General features: G+C 35.2%; 1 protein-coding gene across 1 annotated transcript; it reads left to right on the forward strand.

Moving 5' to 3' along the window:
- Window positions 1-2,696: 2,696 nt before the first annotated feature.
- LOC113120958 (DNA ligase 1-like) lies at window positions 2,697-19,188 on the forward strand. The gene is made up of 27 exons (XM_026291119.1): window positions 2,697-2,857; window positions 3,061-3,123; window positions 3,357-3,528; window positions 3,642-3,792; window positions 4,825-4,956; window positions 5,045-5,347; window positions 5,912-6,017; window positions 6,147-6,242; window positions 6,621-6,677; window positions 6,848-6,906; window positions 7,119-7,232; window positions 7,311-7,477; window positions 7,693-7,769; window positions 8,010-8,101; window positions 8,312-8,411; window positions 9,175-9,260; window positions 9,350-9,465; window positions 9,579-9,674; window positions 14,117-14,227; window positions 14,485-14,556; window positions 14,671-14,815; window positions 15,030-15,112; window positions 17,050-17,202; window positions 17,724-17,777; window positions 17,863-18,006; window positions 18,146-18,238; window positions 18,914-19,188. Exons 1-27 carry the CDS (start codon window positions 2,841-2,843, stop codon window positions 18,986-18,988), a joined length of 2,934 nt encoding a protein of 977 aa, XP_026146904.1. The 5' UTR covers window positions 2,697-2,840; the 3' UTR covers window positions 18,989-19,188.
- Window positions 19,189-19,552: the final 364 nt, after the last annotated feature.

A 19,552-nucleotide genomic window follows, 5' to 3' on the forward strand; every position in this document is an offset into this window, starting at 1 on the left:
AAAAATCTGTGTACTGTACGTTTCTAAAGGAGCTAGTGGAGCTTAAATACAGACTATTTACTCCTCCTTTTAAAGACCCACCTGTATTACATCAGCTGCCTGCATTGTCCAATTTCCCAGTTCAGCAATCAAAGATTTATGAAACGAAAGTGAAAATTAACATGAGTGAGCTCCCGTGAAATATAATGCTTTAAAAATAGTCTTTCATTTCTTGTACATATTAAATACATGTATCTAATAACTAGACAAACATTTTAAAATCATTTAACACTGCATAAACAATGGGAATATATAATTTCTATGTACTATACATTGAACTTTTTCTATTTGTCCTTTGATTACAATCTAAAAGTTTGCTGTGCAATCATATTTTAGACTTACTTGAAAATAGCTACTTTACGAAAAGTCAGTAGGAACGAGACCGCCCAGTTCTTTTAAAGCAGGAGTAGGTTTCACAACCAACCACCCCACCCCATATCATCACACTGTCAGGTTGACATATCAACAGTGTTAAAAGATAAATATATTTCACCTTGCAGTCTTGTCTAGATCCTTATTTAAACGGTCAAGCGAACTGCTGACTCCACTAAAGTCTTGTGAAAACTTACCAATTTGACGTTTGCTGATAGGCTATTTACATCTAACTCTACCTCATGCACAATCCCTCTCCTTACCCTCGGGTCACTTTCAGTAAAATTTTCACCTGCTAGAGACTTGTCCATCGGCCCGGATCCATCTGCAAAAAAACAGCAATTATACAATTAGTGTAGACAAAATATTTAACACATTTTGTAAAATTACCCATGCATGAGACATGAGAAAATGAGACATTTATATGTATACTTGAACTGTAACATTTAAAGATTTAAAAAGTTTTGGAATTAAACGTTTTGTACTTGGTAAAATAATTTAAATGATTATTATCTAACTGTTACTATGAATAATTTTTAAAGGTAATTACTAAGGTCTAACTGAATGGTCTACTGAATATAATGATATTGTATTAGAGCACATGTTGTTTGAAAGACTATTTACTTATTTTTATTTACCCATTTAATTCTAGCATTACATGGCTGTGTCCATGATTGAAATTTAAAGGGTGTATCATCCTAATTAAAGAGATAGTTTACCCAAAAATGTAAATAATTTGCTCCCTTTATGCCGTCTACATGTGACAAACCTGTTGGTTTTGATTACCAGCATTCTTCAAAGTATCTTCTTTTGAGTTCTGCAGAAAAACTCAAGTCAGGGGTTTGAAAATAAATGTAAGGAAATTGATGGGAAAATGTAAATGATGACATAATTCTGGGTTAATTAGAGGGTTATACTTTTAAGTAAATTAGTAGAAAGAAGACACAGTTACTGCAAATGATCTCAGACATAATGATGCATTTAAAATTTGAGTTACACTGTCATAGTAAAAATCACTGCAACTAGCTTCTATATTTAGTTCATTGAGATTTTTGAAAAGACAGTAAAAAACAAATCCTCTTCACATCCTAGAATTAATTACATTCAGTTAAAATCATAAAATAAGAATCTAAAACTACAAACCTTCTTTATGTAACGTTATGCACTGGACCGTCATCCTCTTCCTCTTCCTCATATGTTTGTTTGCAGATCGTTTTTAGTGCAGTGTAAATATTCTAAACTCACAACTGTACTTACATCAAAGATAAAGCTTTATTAGCTTTAGGTGGAGCATAACTAAAGTTTTCTGGAAAATCAACAGTCTCGCACATGGATTTAACCTTTTGCAAGTTTCATTATGAACTTGCTAACTAAAATACTAAAATGTCAACAACAACAAAAAATTAATCAATGGTTACAAGAAATATTTTTTCATAAAAATCCCACATCCACATGTCTTGGTAAATAATCCATTGTGATTTGCTTTTATCAAAGCCCAGAGCACAGCTCAGCAGACTGTAACTCAGTCCTACAAATGGTGGCTGAATGAAATTTATAAATAGGCAGAATAACAAATTAAAAAGAAAAATAATCCAGTTATCTTTAATTAATCTGTCATTCAAAATATTGTTGAGTGTATTGCAGAAACTTAAATTTAAAGTATCATGTGTTGTTTGTCCATCATGTCTCAGTCATGCTTGAAGGCACTAAAGTCGGTGGACAATCTTGTTTTCTACATGCAGGGTTCATCTGATCTTCCGGTTTAAGACTGAACAGGGAGGGAGACCGAATATATCTCATACCACAGTAACTGTAGACACTCCCACTGGAACTAAACACAAACAATCAAATATCATTCTGATTACAGCACTTCCTGATGGCAAAAAAAAGAAGAAAGAAACAATATAATATCATGTAATAATTGTGATAAATAAATAAATAAAAATAAAATTGAAATATAATAATAATAATAATAATAAATAAATAAAGATTATTATGTGTGATTTATAAGCTTATTTCCTCATGGGGACCAAAAATATCCCCACACGGTGAAGTAACAGAAACAAAAGAAGGAAAAGGCTGAGAAACAATGACTTAGAAGGTATCTAAATCCATTCATATTATTTTAGTGGCAGTATGAGAATGTGAATACACCGAATTTGAGTAAACAATTTGAGAAATTTTTCCTAGCGACACACTATGGAAATTCGGTACCTCCAATCCAACAGGCGGCACTACAATGCTTTTGTACTGAATAAACTCCGTTGTTTCTGTCGTCTGCGGGAACGACGTCACTTTGGCGCCGAATTATGCAGAGTTAAGCGCGCGGAAGAAAACATTGATGCTTCAAAAAATTTAATAACACTCCAAAATATATATTAAGAATATATTCCGGATTAATTTAGTATCAGCAGTGCAAGACCCCAACAATGCAGCGAAGCATAGCGTGAGTTTGTCCTTTTATTTGCTTTTTTCATCCGTGATGTTGATCACAGAATTATTGCACAACTGCAGCTTCTGATTCTGATACAAGACCGTGTTTAACCTACACCAACTAACTTACTAAGTCCCTCGCCCCTCTTTATCCTTAAAGTATCAATCTGAGTGAGCTAATTTGTCTTTCGTAAACTCGTTGTTTCCCACCCACAGAGCATTCTTTCAGCCAATGAAAAGCAAGGAAAAGAGTGATGGACAGGTCAAAGCAAAAACTGAGTGAGTGATATTTAGAGATTTTTACCGAGTTAATCAGTTTAATTAAATTTATTTTTTATTTTATTATGGACAATGTTGTAGAAACGTAAATGCAGCTATTTATTTTGATTCTGTATGTGTTATCTTTGGTAACAATGGCAACTATAGAGTTGGAGGAATAAAGAGAGATAAGCAATGTTAAATTGTTATATAATAAAGTTGAATAACATTTTTTGTTTTCTCCTGCTGCTCAGACCTGTAAAAAGTCCTCTGAAAATTCAGAATGGCGTGCAGGAAAGTGATTCACCCGTAAAGAAAGTGCATAAACGCAGTCGAGCGATCATAGAAAGCGATGATGAAGATCAGCCAATAGTAAAAGAGCAGGTGCCAAAAGACAGTGAAGTTCAAACAGCAAAGCCAGAGAAGGTAAGAACTGAGTAATCATGAGCATCAACTACAACAACATGTCAGTATTGTGGTTAATGATTTTGATACTATGTCTTACTACGCTAAACACACACAATTCTGTTATTACAAAGGCTGTTTCCACTGTATCTCCAAAAACTCCCATAACCCCAACGACTCCTGTCACGTCGGGTACCTCTGTTGCCGTGGTAACCCCTGCTTCCTCAGGTACTCCAGCAACTCCGACATCGACATCCCCGTCAGGCATTCCCAAACGCAAGACTGGTCTGTATCACTCTCTTCTTTTCACATTCCTTCTTGTACATCTCATCATCTTCTTAATACTCCAAAACAATTTCCAGCAGTCTTTTATGTGAACCGGCAAATTCATTCTAAATCAGTTTTTTTTTTTTTTTTTTTTTTAACAGGTTTTTTTTTTTAGTTAGACATAATATGGTAGAAAGCTTTGCTCATGAGTTTTGTTTTTTAAACATCAGTCTTTTACAGCCCATTTGATATGAAATAGTGAAAATATGGAGCTCACACATCTTTTATTTGTATTAAATGGCTCAAACTGAGCAAAAAGTAAGATGAAATCTGATAGCTTATAACATTAATCAGTGAGATTTTTAAAACAGTATGATAGACTTTCATAAACTATGCTAAAAAAAGTCATATCAATTTATAAATCATCAATTGTCACTCAATATGTCTTAGTAAGTCAATATTTTTCTGTTTTTTTTATAATCAGAGCTTTGTAGATGTCATTGTGGGGACAAAATATAATGTAGTGCAACACGATGACTGAGAAATGTACAAATAAAAATGACATTTAATAAATAATTATTAATAAAATTAATATATATATATATATATATATATATATATATATATATATATATATATATATATATATATATATATATATATATATATATATATAATAAAAATAAAAATTAATAAAATATTTTATATGTTTAACATGATTTTTCTTTAAAAAAAAATAAAAAAATGATTAGGAAAACCAAAGTTCAGTCCAGTAAGTGTTAATCTTGAAATATTACTAACAGTATAAAAGTTATTCTTGTTTACTTAAAAAAAATTCACATTGAAAAGACACGTGAACCACAACCAGAAGGTGGACTGTTTATACTTGTACTAAAATGACTTTTACTTGCTTACTAAAAATAGTAAATTATAAATCAGATGACAGAAGGCATGAAGTAGATTGTCTACCACAGGTTTTTCAGCAGAGTTTATGTATTAAATATGAGACAGTATGCTTCATAGGGTTAAAATCCATCTCCCCTTCTCTAGCTCGCAAGCAATTCCCCAAGAGGAAGCTGGAAAGCAGAAGTGATGAAGAGGGGACAAAAGAGGAGGAGAAGGATCTCGATAGAGCGCAGGAGAGTAAGAGAGCGAGAGTGGAGTCTTCACCTGGAAATACAGGTGAGATGAGCTGATCTCTGTGCACAGGTATCTCCTTTCCAATATCTTAAGTTTCTCATTGTTTCTTCTCTTTCTCTCTTCAACTCAGACAATGAGATGATGGAGGTGGAAGAGAAGAGCATTGATGGAAAGATTGTTGTGGAGGAACAGAAAGAGGAGGATGAAGCAAAAACATCTGTAGTTGAGGATGAGGCAAACAATGAGATGAACGGAAAGGACAAAAGTGACATAAAACAGAAGAAAAAGATGCATGGAGAAAATGGGAAGAAGGAAAAAATAGAGGACAAGAAAGACAAGGAAGATAGCAGTCCTGAAAGAGTGGTTAAAAAAGAAAAAAGCACAGAAGAGGAAGGGGGATCAGCCAAAAAGAAACCCATCAGCAGCTTTTTTGGTAAGCTTTCTGTCCTTTTCTTTCTGTTTTCTTGCATCTTTTTAATTAAAGGGATAGTTCACTTCAAAGTGAACATTGTCATTATTTACTTACCCTCGTGACCCCCCAAACCCGTATGATTAGTGAAACAATCTTCATTTTTAGTAGTGGTTGACCGATGCTGTTTTTTTCAGCCGATATATTGGAAAGGGTCGATATAAAAACTATATAATAAAAAAAAAAATAATGTAATCAATATTTTAGAAATTTTAAGTAAATAAACAATAATAATAATGTGTAAAATGTGACAAAGTATTTTTCACAAATAAATTAATATTTAATAAAAATATAATTCAAAAGGAAGTAAACACTAACCAACAGTGCACTTGGTATTCTGGAAAGTTTGTGTATATTGTGTACACATCGGCAAAGCAAAAAATCATATTGGCCAATGCCGATATTTGCAAAATGCCAAATATCTGCCGATATATCGCCCCTTGGTGATATATTAGTCAATGGTCAACCACTAATATTTAGCTTTTTTTTTTTTTATAAACTCTTTATATAACTTACGATCTCTTGTAGCTCCCAGAAAGGCCGCTGTAAAACTGGAAAAAGAGGAGCGAAATGAGGGAGATAAAAAGAAGAATGGAGAGATCTCTGATGCTGCTGGACAGAAAGAGAAGAAAAGGTTAAAGTCAAAACAATTTCAAATATTAAACTGACTTGGAGCATTTAACTTAAGAAATATAATTGTGTGTTTGAAAGAGACCAGTTTGTTTTGTGACTCCATTTAAAATGAGCTTTATTGTTTTGACAGTGAAAAGGGGATGGATTCTGGAGTCCAGAGCCATTATGATCCCTCCAGAGCACATTACAATCCAGTCGACCACGCCTGCTGGAGGAAGGGCCAAAAGTAAAGCCTGCTTTTTATTTGTTTATTAGCATGAATGAGTCCAAAAAACAGCTAGAGTAGCATTTGTGCACACATGATCTCATCTTCCTAAAGTTAATGGCTTTTGGTAAAATACCTAAATTAAGTCATTAGCTATGTTTTTTTTTTTTTTTTTTTTTAAGCTTTTGCATGTCTTAAAAATGTATTTGCATACGAGTGGCTAACTTATTAAAGACATTGAACATCAGCAGGGTGAACAGGAAAACTCATCTAATCACTAGTCTGGTTGTGTATGTACTCAAAAAGCTTAATGCAATTGCAAAATACAGATTTCTTCAATACAATTAAAAAAAAATGTTTTCTATGGAGGTTCATTGTTGTTTGTTTTCTCTTTCTAAGAGTGCCATATTTGGCTGTTGCTCGCACCTTTGAGAAGATTGAAGAGGATTCGGGCAGGTATGAAGTAGAATTATTCTGTCTATATATATATATATATATATATATATATATATATATATATATATATATATATATTAGTGCGTGTGTTTTTCTTACATCTATTTGAGTTTTAAAATAGGTGTATGTGTGTGTAGCAGTTAGAATTCAATCTTGTTTTCTTTTTTTAGGCTGAAGAACATTGAAACGCTTTCCAACTTTCTGCGATCTGTAATTCTTCTCTCTCCCGGTGAGTGTGTGTACTTAACTCATTGAGTTTAAATAGGTTATTATTAATTATTTATGCCAGACAGGGATTGTTTTTCTTTCTTTTTGTCTGAGTAGTGAAAATGAATGAATGCCTCTGTTAGAAAGGCAGACTGAAGAAAAGATTTTATCTAGCATACATTCAGAATGTCTAAGCGTCGCTGTTTCCATTTGTTCAATCCTCTGTTTGTTTAGATGACCTGCTATGCTGTGTGTACCTGTGTCTGAATCAGCTCGGCCCTGCATATCAGGGTCTGGAGCTGGGTGTTGGGGAGACCGTCCTGATGAAAGCCGTCGCTCAAGCAACTGGTAAATATATTTGTGTTTTACCTAATGTCATTCGCCGTTCTCCTTGCCTACCCCTTTACTTTTAACTTCTCTTTCCAGGGCGACAACTGGACAAAATCAAGGCGGAGGCTCAGGAGAAAGGTGACCTGGGATTGGTTGCTGAAAGTTCCCGTAGCAACCAGCGAATGATGTTTGCACCGGCCAATCTGACAGCAGGGGGCGTTTTCAACAAACTGAAAGAGATCGCTAACATGAGTGGAAACTCTGTGAGTACAGATACAGTAATAGTGATATTGTGAACATATTGTTACAGTTTAACACAACTGAGATCTATTTTAAGATATCATTTATTCCCGTGATGGCAAGGCTGATTTATCAGCAGCAAAAAATAAATAAATAACTAAACAGGTTTAATTTTGTCCACATATATTCTCAATGAAAATCAGCTACCTCTCTCTTTTTCTCTTTCTCTCACTGTCAGGCAATGAATAAGAAGATTGACATTATTAAAGGTCTATTTGTGGCATGTCGGTTTTCTGAGGCTCGATACATTGTCCGGTATGTCATTTCACCTTTCACTTATGACTTGTTCAATTTCTCATCTGACCAATCATGCAGAAATGTTGAGTTAATTCTGAAAAATACAGAATAATGAATGTCATTTATGGACGACTGTTGATTTTTACTAAATCTAAATGATGGCTGCTGGCCTTGATTATATTGCTGTTTGGTGACAGATTTATATGAATATTAATGCAGAAATCAGTTATTTTGATTGGTTGCTTGTGTGATTGACAGGTCACTGGCTGGGAAGCTGCGGATCGGATTGGCTGAGCAGAGCATTCTCGCGGCTCTCAGTCAGGCTGTGTGTCTGTCGCCGCCGGGCCAAGGTTTGAAATGATCCTAATGAAACTGGCATTAACACACATCATAATCAGAGCATTGATAGAACCTCCAGGCATTCAGCATTAGCAATTAGATTACTCTCTGCTGTGATGAGTAAAAAATTAATAATGTTTTAAAATATAAATATTAATTAGGTGTCTATTTATTTAGCAGTGTTTAAATGTTTCTAATATGTTTTTCTTGTGTTGGTTCAGGGTTCCCACCAGCTGTGCTGGATGCAGGGAAAGGAATGAGTGCAGAAAACAAGAAAGTGTGGCTGGAGGAGAAAGCTCTGATCCTGAAACAGACATACTGGTGTGTGTGTGTGTGTGTGTGTGTATTTTAGCAAGACACTGAACTGTTTTCATTAGCAAAGATTTTGGAAGTCTGTTTCATTACCATGAAAATGTTTGAGTAGCTGTATTTGTTGTGGTCAAAATATTACATTCACTTTGCAGTATGTGCAAAATGTTAATAATTTTTCTAAAATAAGGGATCATACTAAATGCATGATATTTTCTATGTAGTACAGACCTGAATAAGATATTTCCTATAAAATACATTCATAAATAGTCCACAAGAGAAAATATTAGTTGAATTTATAAAAAAATTACCCCCCTCAAAAGTTTACTCTTGTGGGCTTTGTATGTGAATGACATACTGCAAAATGTATATAAAATTGATGTACCGGTATGTAAAATTTTGACCACAACTGTATAAATGAATATACATGTATATGAATCCTGTGAAAAGGCTGAAAATGTCAAGATTTTTTATATTCTATTCTGTTGGCTAGCATAAGGTAAATGTACACGGACTGAGCACAACCTGATTGTCAAACACAATTTTGGTGCTATGAAGGATAATTATCCATGTACTACAAACAGTATTTCAGTTAAGACTGCAGGTGTCCTGTCCGCTGCATAACAAGTGCCTGTTTAATAAGTATTAGCATAATTTGTACCCTACAGGAAGTCTAATTTTAACAAATTGGACTGGTGTTGTTGTAGTCATTACATATCACCTCAATGCATACAAATAATGTTTTCATTGCTTTCACTTATATTGTTCCTCTCAGTGAGATGCCAAATTATGATGCTATCATTCCTGTATTGCTGAAGGAGGGCATAGATGCACTGCCCAATCACTGCAAGCTCACCCCAGGTACTGACCAATCACACCTTGCCCAGTTCTCCCACCCTCCAACAGAAAACGTAGTTTAGAATGAGACTAAACAATGTTGTGTGTTGCAGGTGTTCCCCTGCGGCCCATGTTGGCTCACCCGACTAAAGGGGTCGGTGAGGTAATGAAACGTTTTGATGAGGCATCTTTCACCTGCGAGTATAAATACGATGGAGAGAGAGCCCAGGTGTGTGTTGTTTTAATAGTGTTCCACAAGGTGGAGCCTCAGCCATAAAATTGACTCTGTCTCCATAGCAAAATTATGTTTTTTTTTTTTTTTTTTGGCTTCACATTTAACAGATCCATATTCTTGAGAATGGAGAGGTGCGCATTTTTAGCCGAAACCAAGAGGACAACACAAGCAAATACCCTGATATTATTTCACGAATCCCACAGGTAACACTTATACACCCAGAGAGAAAGAAATAGAAATGAGAAAAAGCAAAAGCAAGTCTCTGTGTTTAAAGCCTGGTTTAAACTATCTGATTTCTTTCCATTGTTTTGATGTCTAATTTCAGGGATAATAAAAGATTCCTTCATATATCAAAAATGGCAGTCTTGGAATGCATAAGGCTCAGTGTGACATGCTCACTGATGCCCCAGTTAGTTGCTTTTGATAAGAAATCTTAGCCTTCGAGGTTCTGGCAGAATGGTTATGTTGGTCATGTTTTATATATAAAAAGAAAATATTTTGGGGTGGAAACTTAATATATACTGTTAACAGTGATTTAAAATGAATCACTGTTTTTGTAAAAATTTTAAAAATATATATAAGTATAAATACTCTGCCATGAAAGACCTAAATGAAAATTAGAAATGTTGCTTTGACAACTGACTGAAATAAGTTTTACTGCTAAAATTACTAAAACTGAAATAAAAATGAAAGATGTATTGAAAAAAAACCAAAATGGATAAAAAAATAAAAGCTCATTGAAAATACGAATAAATACTATTATAGTATATAAAAACTAAAATAACACTGAAATGAAGCGATCAGATATTTCAGAACTGACACAGTTTGGTGACTTCAAATGTCCCTATAATGTGTCAGTCGTAACTAGGGTTGGGAATCGAAAATCAGTTCCATTTTAGAACTGGTTCCAAATTTGCAAGAACTGGGTATTCGATAAGAAAGCTTGCATTTGATTTTGATTAAGTGAGTCATGTGTTCACATTTTAATGTGATTTAAAATGTTTTAATTGCAGGAATGGACAGAACTTGAACCCTGTTTGCGTTCAGCGCACATGAAACGCAAGCGTGTGCACAGAGAACAGCGGTTTCAGTGCGGGTTCCTTGTTTGTGTCCATTCTCAGATCATTCCGTGTATTTCCACTGTAGAAAAGGTTGTTCCGTGCCAAAACTGACTTCTTTCATATTTATCGACCATTATGCAGGAAACTTTGTCAGTATGTCATCATAAAAACAGCCGTTGAAGTGAAAATAAACAGATGAGAAAGAAAACGCATGTACAGTATTTTTAGTGCTGCGTCTATTCGGAGTCATGTGATCGTGATTTGGCGCAGTTTGTCATTGAACAAAGGCTCTGTGTAGTAAATGTTGCGCCACGTGAAATCACGCATGTGTTGACATTAACCACTGATTGCAGAACCGGCATTACTGACAATTTGCGCATTAAATATCGGCCGATATTTATTTAAAGAAAATCATTCACTGATCATGACTATGTTTAAAAACTTTAATTCATCTATATTGTATTGATGAATATTTTTTATATTACAGTTTCTGTACCTGAAATTTGGTTCGGTATTATTTATGCTGTTAATTGATTTGTTAGTTCCTATTTTAGTACCGACTATTTACTAGTCTTTGATACTTTAATAATTTAAATTTATATTAATCTAGTTGTTTTTGCTTAGGTATCTTTTTTTAAGCATAGGCAAAATTCCTCTTGCAGTGTTCTGTAGGCTGCTGTTTTTTTCTCATTTTATTCAGCTACAACAGAATGCTTTGTAAAAAGATTAAATTCAAGTTTATTTTTTATAGAGCTTTTTACAATACGAATCGTTACAAAGCAACTTTACAGAAAATTATGTTTCTACAATATTTAGTATTATTTAGTAATATTTAGACTGTCAGTTTGTGCAAGTTTGACAGGATAAAAAAAAAAAAAGACAGAGTAAATGTTTGACATCTAAATGTCTTATGACTAAATGGCTTTTTTTTTTTTTTTTTTTTTTTTTTTTAGTATATTGGATTTATATCTTATTGGTATCAAAACTAGGAATCAATAAGAATAGGAATTGATACACAAACCGGAATCGATAAAATTAAATGATACCCAACCCTAGTCGTAACTGAAATGAAGCTTGTACAGTCAAGACATTTGCTGTTGCACAGTCTGCCTTGGTTTTTACCCAATATCTCACTGGGATAATATTGTACTGTCTGACAAGCAACTATTGAAAAGTACTCGCACAGTGTGCACCTAAATCTAAGCAAAGGTCGTGACTTTTATTCCAGCCTTTAGTAAGAAAAAAACTGCTAGTCAGAATATATGATGTTGAATATGCAGCAATTTTGGGATTCTGTTCAAATGAGATTTCATTGAGGGTGGAGGTGACACGACTGAAATAGAAAACCAGGCGACTGACGAAATGTTTTCAGAATTTCAGACTAGAATGGTTGAGATCACACCTGATTTGGATATGCTGTTACTCTTTATCAAAGACTTTCTTTCTCTTTAGTCTTTCTGTATCTGTCTAGTTCTATCTCTTTTTCAAAGGCCATATTTGTCCTCTGTCATTCTGATCTGTTCTGTTCTCCTCACAAGAAAGCAATAATGGATTCCAGCCCTAAAGCAAAGAAAGCATTTGATGAATGACACGAGCTAACACAGATAAATCAATAAAACGCTGTTGTTTTGCTTATCAGTGTCCATATCCAATCTCAGAACCGTAATGTCTTTTTCTGCCTTCACTTTTCTCAGTTGTCTGATATTCAATTCAAAATCTCATTATTGTACAAGTATCAAATTATTGTATAAGAAGCAAAACTGTAAACAAGTTGTAAACAAGATGTCATGTGGGGAATTAATAGGTTCATGTCTGTCATGTTTTAGAATCCTAAACATCATAATATTCTTGGTAAAGTGTGACCCAAAAATAACTATCCTGTCATCATTTATTCACCCTTATGTTGTTCCAAAGCTGTAAGGCCTTCGTTCATCTTCGGAACACAAAAATATTTCAGCTTTCTGACCCTACAAAGATAGCTACACAGCTACCAAATTCACAGTTCGTTTCGTTCAGCAACACGTTTCGGGGTGTGGAAATGTCGCCACAATAACAGACTGGTGTGGAAAACTCTCGGATACATTTTATGGATTCTGTGCCGCAAACGTACTTTGGGAATCCAGCTTTTAGTCAATCCTGATAAGCTCTCGTAGTCACAGTTGTAAATACTGCAGCTTTCTTCTGTATTGAGGGGGTTTGGCAGCACGGTCTTTGTTTCCAGTCAGAACGTTAAAGAACGCGACACACGTTTCCCGGAACTCTTGTATAATTCAACCATATGATTCGACACTCCTGAGCTGTTTCCATTTTTGTATAACGTATGCATCAGACATTCAGCTAATGGTCTGTGGGCATGTCGTCTGAGGCTGAAACTAGTTGACACATGTTCACGATAGTACACATTGCATGGGTGTAGTGCTGTTGATGCAGGAACTGGTGTTCTGATGTAGAACATGCATACACTGCGCCTTGTTTACAAGCAGAGGAATGCACACACAAGCGTTGAATTATCATGAACTTACGTTCTTTGTTAACTGACAAGCTGTGCAAAACCGCACTGATAATGAATGTTGATTTGTGCAGCTTATCAGAAAGCAACGGCTCTGTGTAGTAATCGCTGGTATGTGAAATCATGCACATGATGGAATTTACTGCTGATTTGAGAACTGGCTTTACTGACAAGATGTGCATTAATCATTGCCTGATATTTATTGTGCATCCCTAGTTTTAAGATTTTAATTAAGCTTTGGGGAGATGAGTAAATTTTTTGGTAGTCAACAGTTATGAAACGGCTTCTGATGAGCTTAACTCACAAAATAGTCAGTTCAGTCCACGAATGTCCACACTAATAACTGATAAGCGTTGGTTTCTTACAAAGTGCATGCTGCAGTTTTGTCATCTGCTGCTTTAAATTCTCAAATTCTTGGCTGTCAGTGTTTTAATTGTTCATCAGCTGAAAAAAAAAAAATGCTTGTGATTTCGACAAAATTGTTCCCCTGTTTTTATCTTTATAGTTGCAGTGTGGACTTCCCTATTCTCCAAGAATTAGAATGATTATTGAAACTTTAGTTATCAGTAGGTTATGTTCTTGGTTTGAACAGGCCTTTAGTCACTGTCACTATGGTTACAATTTATATACTTGGCTGTCAAGAGAATAGAAAAGGGGCTTGACTTCAGTTATTCATACAGACTGAATTCAAACTGCTCCTATAAGCTGTTGTATGAACAGGCACATCTGTTATTAAATATAGGTGTCAGTCCCAAACACTGAATGCATTCAATTATGTGACAGGATTACAAATGTTTACAAAATCGCCCCATACTATCTGCTGCAGCTCTCACAAACTCAATATGAACTTGTAACATCTATTGAATTGTAAATGTCACACAGCCTCAGGGTTCGATGGGTTATGTGTTGGTGAAGTGGTAGTGTTTAAAGCTCAGGTGACCTTATAAACAAGTAATTTTAAGATGTTATGGGGCATATCTGTGGGGTGTGAGGCATTGCTCGGCTTCGATGATCCAGTTTATTCAGGTGTTGATGTTAGATTTAATAAATGTTCTTACCTCTCTCTCTGACGTAGATGAAGAAAGAGAACGTACGGTCCTGTGTTCTGGATTCAGAGGCGGTGGCCTGGGACAGAGAAAAGAAACAGATCCAGCCATTTCAGGTCCTTACCACTAGGAAGAGGAAGGTGAGAGGAACAGAGAGACATTTGAACAGAAAAACAGCTGAATATAAAGAAAAAGACACATAACTGAAAGGTTAAATGTATAAGGATGGAGATATTCCATTTGTATAAACCATTTGTTAAAATATACATTTTGCTAACTATTTTATCATTTTTATGCACTCGTGACCTTATTTGGAAAAGAAATATGATGAAAATCAAATCTTGATGTTTTTTAAATGTACCTAAAAAGTTTACATGAGTTTGTGTGTGTTTAACAGGATGTGGATGCATCTGAGATCAAGGTTCAGGTGTGTGTGTATGCCTTTGATCTGCTGTACCTGAACGGAGAGGTAAGAATATGATGACTGCTCATAGCCAATCACACTTGAATATTTTTGCATCTCTCAGAAATCTCCCTTTTTACCTGCTATGCGTTATTTTACTGAATTCTGTGTCTGTCGCAGCCTCTGGTGCGAGAGCCTCTAAGTAAACGCAGGGCTCTGTTACGGGAGAGTTTTGAGGAAAAAGAAGGGGAGTTTGTTTTTGCTCGATCTCTGGACGCTGACAACACCGAGGCCATTGCTGAGTTCCTGGAGCAGTCTGTACGAGGTGTGTGAATGACAAATCTAGAGCTGTGATAAAAATGTTGGTATTGTATTGGTTTTTAAGTGTAAAAATGTGGTTCCAAGACTAATTGATAATTATCATTTATAGTTGAATTAAGGTGTTACTCAGTGATTTAACAATGATAATATTATTTAGATCCTAATTCGCTAATTCATTTCTATTCAAGGAGTTTCTCAGTGGTTTTAATGTTTTGCAGATTCTTGTGAGGGCCTAATGGTGAAGACATTGGAAAAAAATGCAACTTATGAGATTGCCAAACGCTCCCACAACTGGCTCAAGGTATCATACATCACAGTGTGTTCAGAGTGAAAATACACTTAATTACAATGTTTAATATGTCTTGTTAATGTAGTAAACGTCTTAGAATACTATGTAGTCAATAGAACATTTTCAGAAAAAAATCTGCAGGGAGAAAAGGTGCCTTAGTCTCAGACAGACACAAGCATCCTTTGTGTTTAAAAAATAAAACCTAGATGAGTGTTCAAAGTCAGAAGGAAGGTGTAAGCCATTAAAGTGGGATTTCCACCCCATTAAGCTCTTCTCTTACTCTGTGTCCATATCCTGACATTAAGGCTCAGTGTTATGATGGTGTATATATACTCTGATAGTAGAAATCAGACAGTCGGTAGAGATTCTGTTATATCAGGGATCTCCAAACTCGGTTCCTGGAGGGCTGATGTTAATGTTCTGCAGAGTTTAGCTCCAACCCTTATTAAGCACACCTCAACCAGATAATTAAGCTTTTACTAGGCATACTAAAAACGTTCAGGCAGGTGTGTTGGAGCTAAACTCTGTAGGACACCGGCCCTCCAGGTCAGAGTTTGGAGCCCCCTGTGCTATACCTTATAATGTGATCAACCATGGTGCATTTTAAAGACAAAAATGCAGAAATGAAGTATACTCTGCAAATTGTGGCTGATGGTTGTTCCAGATTCCACATTGTTTTGTGGATTGTAATGGGGACGGTTTAAATTTAGTCTGGTTTACGTTGTTTTTGGTTGTCAAGCAACTTGCCTGGTCAATACAGAATTCATCTAATTGCTGGTCACGGATGACTGCACTGTATATCGGCTAGTTTACTAAAAAATGTCTTATCCAGTCAAATTATGAGTAATTAAATTACTGTTATGAGTGTTTTGTTTTCTGTCTTAATGTGTCTTATGTGAAGCAGCTGTCGTGCGCTGATATCAAACTTATCATTAGTTGTGAATAATCTTTTGGTTTGCATTCATCAAGATCCAAATTAAAGACAAAATAATCAAATGAGAAGTACTTTTAATTTGTAGTGTTTCATTCATTGGATTACCAAAAAAGTATTACAACATGGTTATGTGAAATAAAACATTTGAGGTTTATTTTTCCAGCATAATATTTGGAATGTTTTATCACTGTAAAGTGACGAATTACTCACACTGTTACACTAACGCTGCATTCCTATTTGATGCAGCAAAAATTCAGTCAATTCAGTATTACAATTTAAAATACATTTTTTCTGTGTATTGTTATTATTTTATTTCTGATGGGAAAGCTGAATTTCCAGCAGCCATTACAGGTTTATTTATGATTCTTTGAGGAATGGAAAGTCCAAAAGAACAGCATCTGTTCAACGGAAATGTTTGTGACAATGTAAAAGTCACTTATGATCATTTTAATTCTCCCTTGCTGAATAATGAACTTCCCTCTCTCTTACCTCCAGATGTCACATTAATTTATTTCACCAAGGTTTTTTGTTTTTGTAGCTTCATGCTTCAATTCATGGTTTCGAACATGAAAGGATGTTTGACACAGCCCTTACATTTTAAACTTGAGTGACTTACTTTCTTCATTGTTACACTAAATGTTCAGCAGAATGACAGCCTCAGTCACCATTCACTTTCATTGTATGAAAACCATGTGGTAAAAGTGAATGGTGACCAAGGCTGTCATTGTGCCAAACATTTCTTTTTAAGTTAAACAGAAGAATGGAAGTCATACAGGGTTGAAATGACAAAGTGACAGCTTTTAGTTGTTTTCCCTCTTGGGTACATTTATCGCATTCCAATTGTTCATTTATTTATGTGGCCTTTTTGTTGTTGTTTTATACCCCAGAACATGACAAAGATACAGTTAAAAATGTTTTCTTGCAGTGTAGTCTAGCAATTTATTCTTATTTATTCTAGTGTCAGAACTGTCAATTGCTTGTCTACTGTATTGTTTCTAATGGTCTGTTTCTGTAGCTGAAGAAGGACTATCTGGAGGGTGTTGGAGACACGGTGGATCTGTGTGTGATTGGTGCTTATCTGGGGAAGGGGAAGAGAGCAGGCAACTATGGAGGATTTCTACTGGCCTGCTACGATGAGGAGAACGAGGAGTTCCAGTCTGTCTGCAAGGTGTGTGTGTTTGTGTGTGTGTGGTATGAGAGAGACCAGGGAAAACTAGGACTGTAAATCAAGTTTTTAATTGAAGTAATTGCATCATATACAGAAGTTTAATTACCCACAGATTTAATTAATTACTGTGTAATGTCTTATTCATGTGTATAGATATTACTCAATATTGTGAAATTATTACAATTACTGTTTTCTGTTCCTTTGATGGATCCTGAATTTCAGTGTTACAAGATCCTTCAGAAATCATTTTGATATGCTGATTTGGTGCTTATCTTTTTTATTCCCCCAGGATATGTGATTAATAGAAAGTTCAAAACCGCTGCATTTATTTGAAAATGTATACATTTTTTTGTAACATTGTAACATCCAATGTGTCTTTTATCTATTTAAGAGTATTAATTTATTTAAAAAACTGACCCCAAATATTTGAACGAGAGAGTATAAATATTAATGACTGTTGTGGTTTTTAATTTTAATGTTCTTTAGTTTTTGCAGTATATTTATTTGTTGATTTTTGTCAGATTGGAACAGGCTTCAAAGATGAAGATCTGGAGCAACATTACAATTTCTTAAAGGTAAAGCAAGATTTAAAGTTTCTTGTTTTCCATGTTGCATTCCTGTACTTATATGGTTAATGTCTTTATATACAATCCACCTCAGGAGCACATTTTACTTAAACCACGCCCATATTACCGTGTGGACCAATCAGCAGAGCCGGATGTCTGGCTGGAGGCGGTACAAGTGTGGGAGGTGAAATGCGCTGACCTTTCATTGTCTCCAGTCTACAAGGCAGCAATGGGATTGGTCAGTACACCACACACCTGCGAATCATGAAGCAGAATCAGTGGTTTTTGATGACTGTTGTATAGATCATGGTGCCAGGTCTTAGTTCATAGTGCTCAAGTCTGGCTTTTAATGGTGCCATTCTCTCCTTGGCCATCAGGTGGACCCAGAGAAAGGCATTTCACTCCGTTTCCCACGGTACCTCAGGATTCGAGATGACAAAAAACCAGAGGATGCCACCACAGGGTCACAGGTAACATACAGAAAGCAGAATAACGAGAAGCAAGGCACACAAGCGGACATTTGTATTTATTTACTCCATAGTGCTAATGTGAATACATTGGGTCCAAAAAGTTTTAAGAAGTATTGCAATGATGTGTTTTGACATTAAAAGGAATAAGAAATACGATATTATATCAATTAATATTATATGCAATCTATAATTATTTTATTCCTTTATAAATAAAATAAATAAATGTCTTACAGTAGAAAAGCACAAGTGTAGGAGTCAACTTTAATTAACCCACATGGGATGTTCCTTTCAAAAGCAAATGTCATTAGTGCATAATGTATAGAAAATGCAGGATATGACACCATATGTGTGTCTGTAGTAGTTCCATGGCATATGAAACAGGAAGAGTGAGATTTTAAAGTAGTTTTTCTTTCTGAAAGTCAAACATGATGACATTCAGAGCCTTGTGACATCGTGATTTAGTGGAGCAAGTGGAGTGGATCCGTTAAAGGAAATCCATCTTTTTACGCTCCACACTACTTTTTTTTTTTTCCTCCCCCCTCATTTTCAAAGTTCATTTATTTCGGTTTTCTTTTATTCCTGTCTCCCAATGGTTGGAAACGCACAGGCACACAAACACGCCCTCTCAAAATGAACTATTCTGATCTCCTGCATCAGTCTCTCTCTCTCTCTCAGATTGCAGATCTATACAAGAAGCAGCAGCAGATTCAAAATCAGGGCGAAAAACAAGATCTGGAAGACTACTATTGATCACTGTGCTCTGATTGGCTCCTGTTGTTACCTCGTCTTATTCCTATTGGGCAATGGAGCATTTTTCAATATTATGTTGCATATTAATGTGCTGAATTTTAATGCAGTGATATTGCGTGACTCAATGAATAATGGAAATTAACATGTAAATAACCTTTCAATGATGCAGAACTAAAATAAACGTGCTTTTCACAAACTGACTAACTTGGGTTTTTGTCACCATGGTTTTGTGAATGTTCTGTCTTTTTTATGTTTTTGCCTCTTTTTTTTGTACTTTGCATGTGTTCTCTTGTGTTTCTTGTATTCATGGTTGATTTTTACACAATATTATCAGGTTATGGATGCAGATTAATATGCTGTTTTAAGTGTGTATCTATGCACAGATGAGTGCATATTCATGTTGAAGTGCGTATCTTTAGCATAGTGGGTTTCCAGTGAATTTGCCAACTGTTCTTGTCATTGACCAAAGATGGAAAATTTAATTATCCAGCTCTGTCTTTCCATCATCCATATTTGTGCTCTCCATCTCTTCCTTTCTCTTCTCCACTGTCTGCTCACCCTCTC

Source organism: Carassius auratus, chromosome 2, assembly GCF_003368295.1.
Source record: "Carassius auratus strain Wakin chromosome 2, ASM336829v1, whole genome shotgun sequence".
NCBI classification, from domain to species: Eukaryota; Metazoa; Chordata; class Actinopteri; order Cypriniformes; family Cyprinidae; genus Carassius; species Carassius auratus.

Coding starts and splice junctions, on each gene's coding strand:
- LOC113120958 (XM_026291119.1), top strand. Junction 6,907..7,118: donor TGTAATTCTTCTCTCTCCCG/GTGAGTGTGTGT, acceptor CTGTTTGTTTAG/ATGACCTGCTATGCTGTGTG. Junction 9,675..14,116: donor TTATTTCACGAATCCCACAG/GTAACACTTATA, acceptor TCTCTGACGTAG/ATGAAGAAAGAGAACGTACG.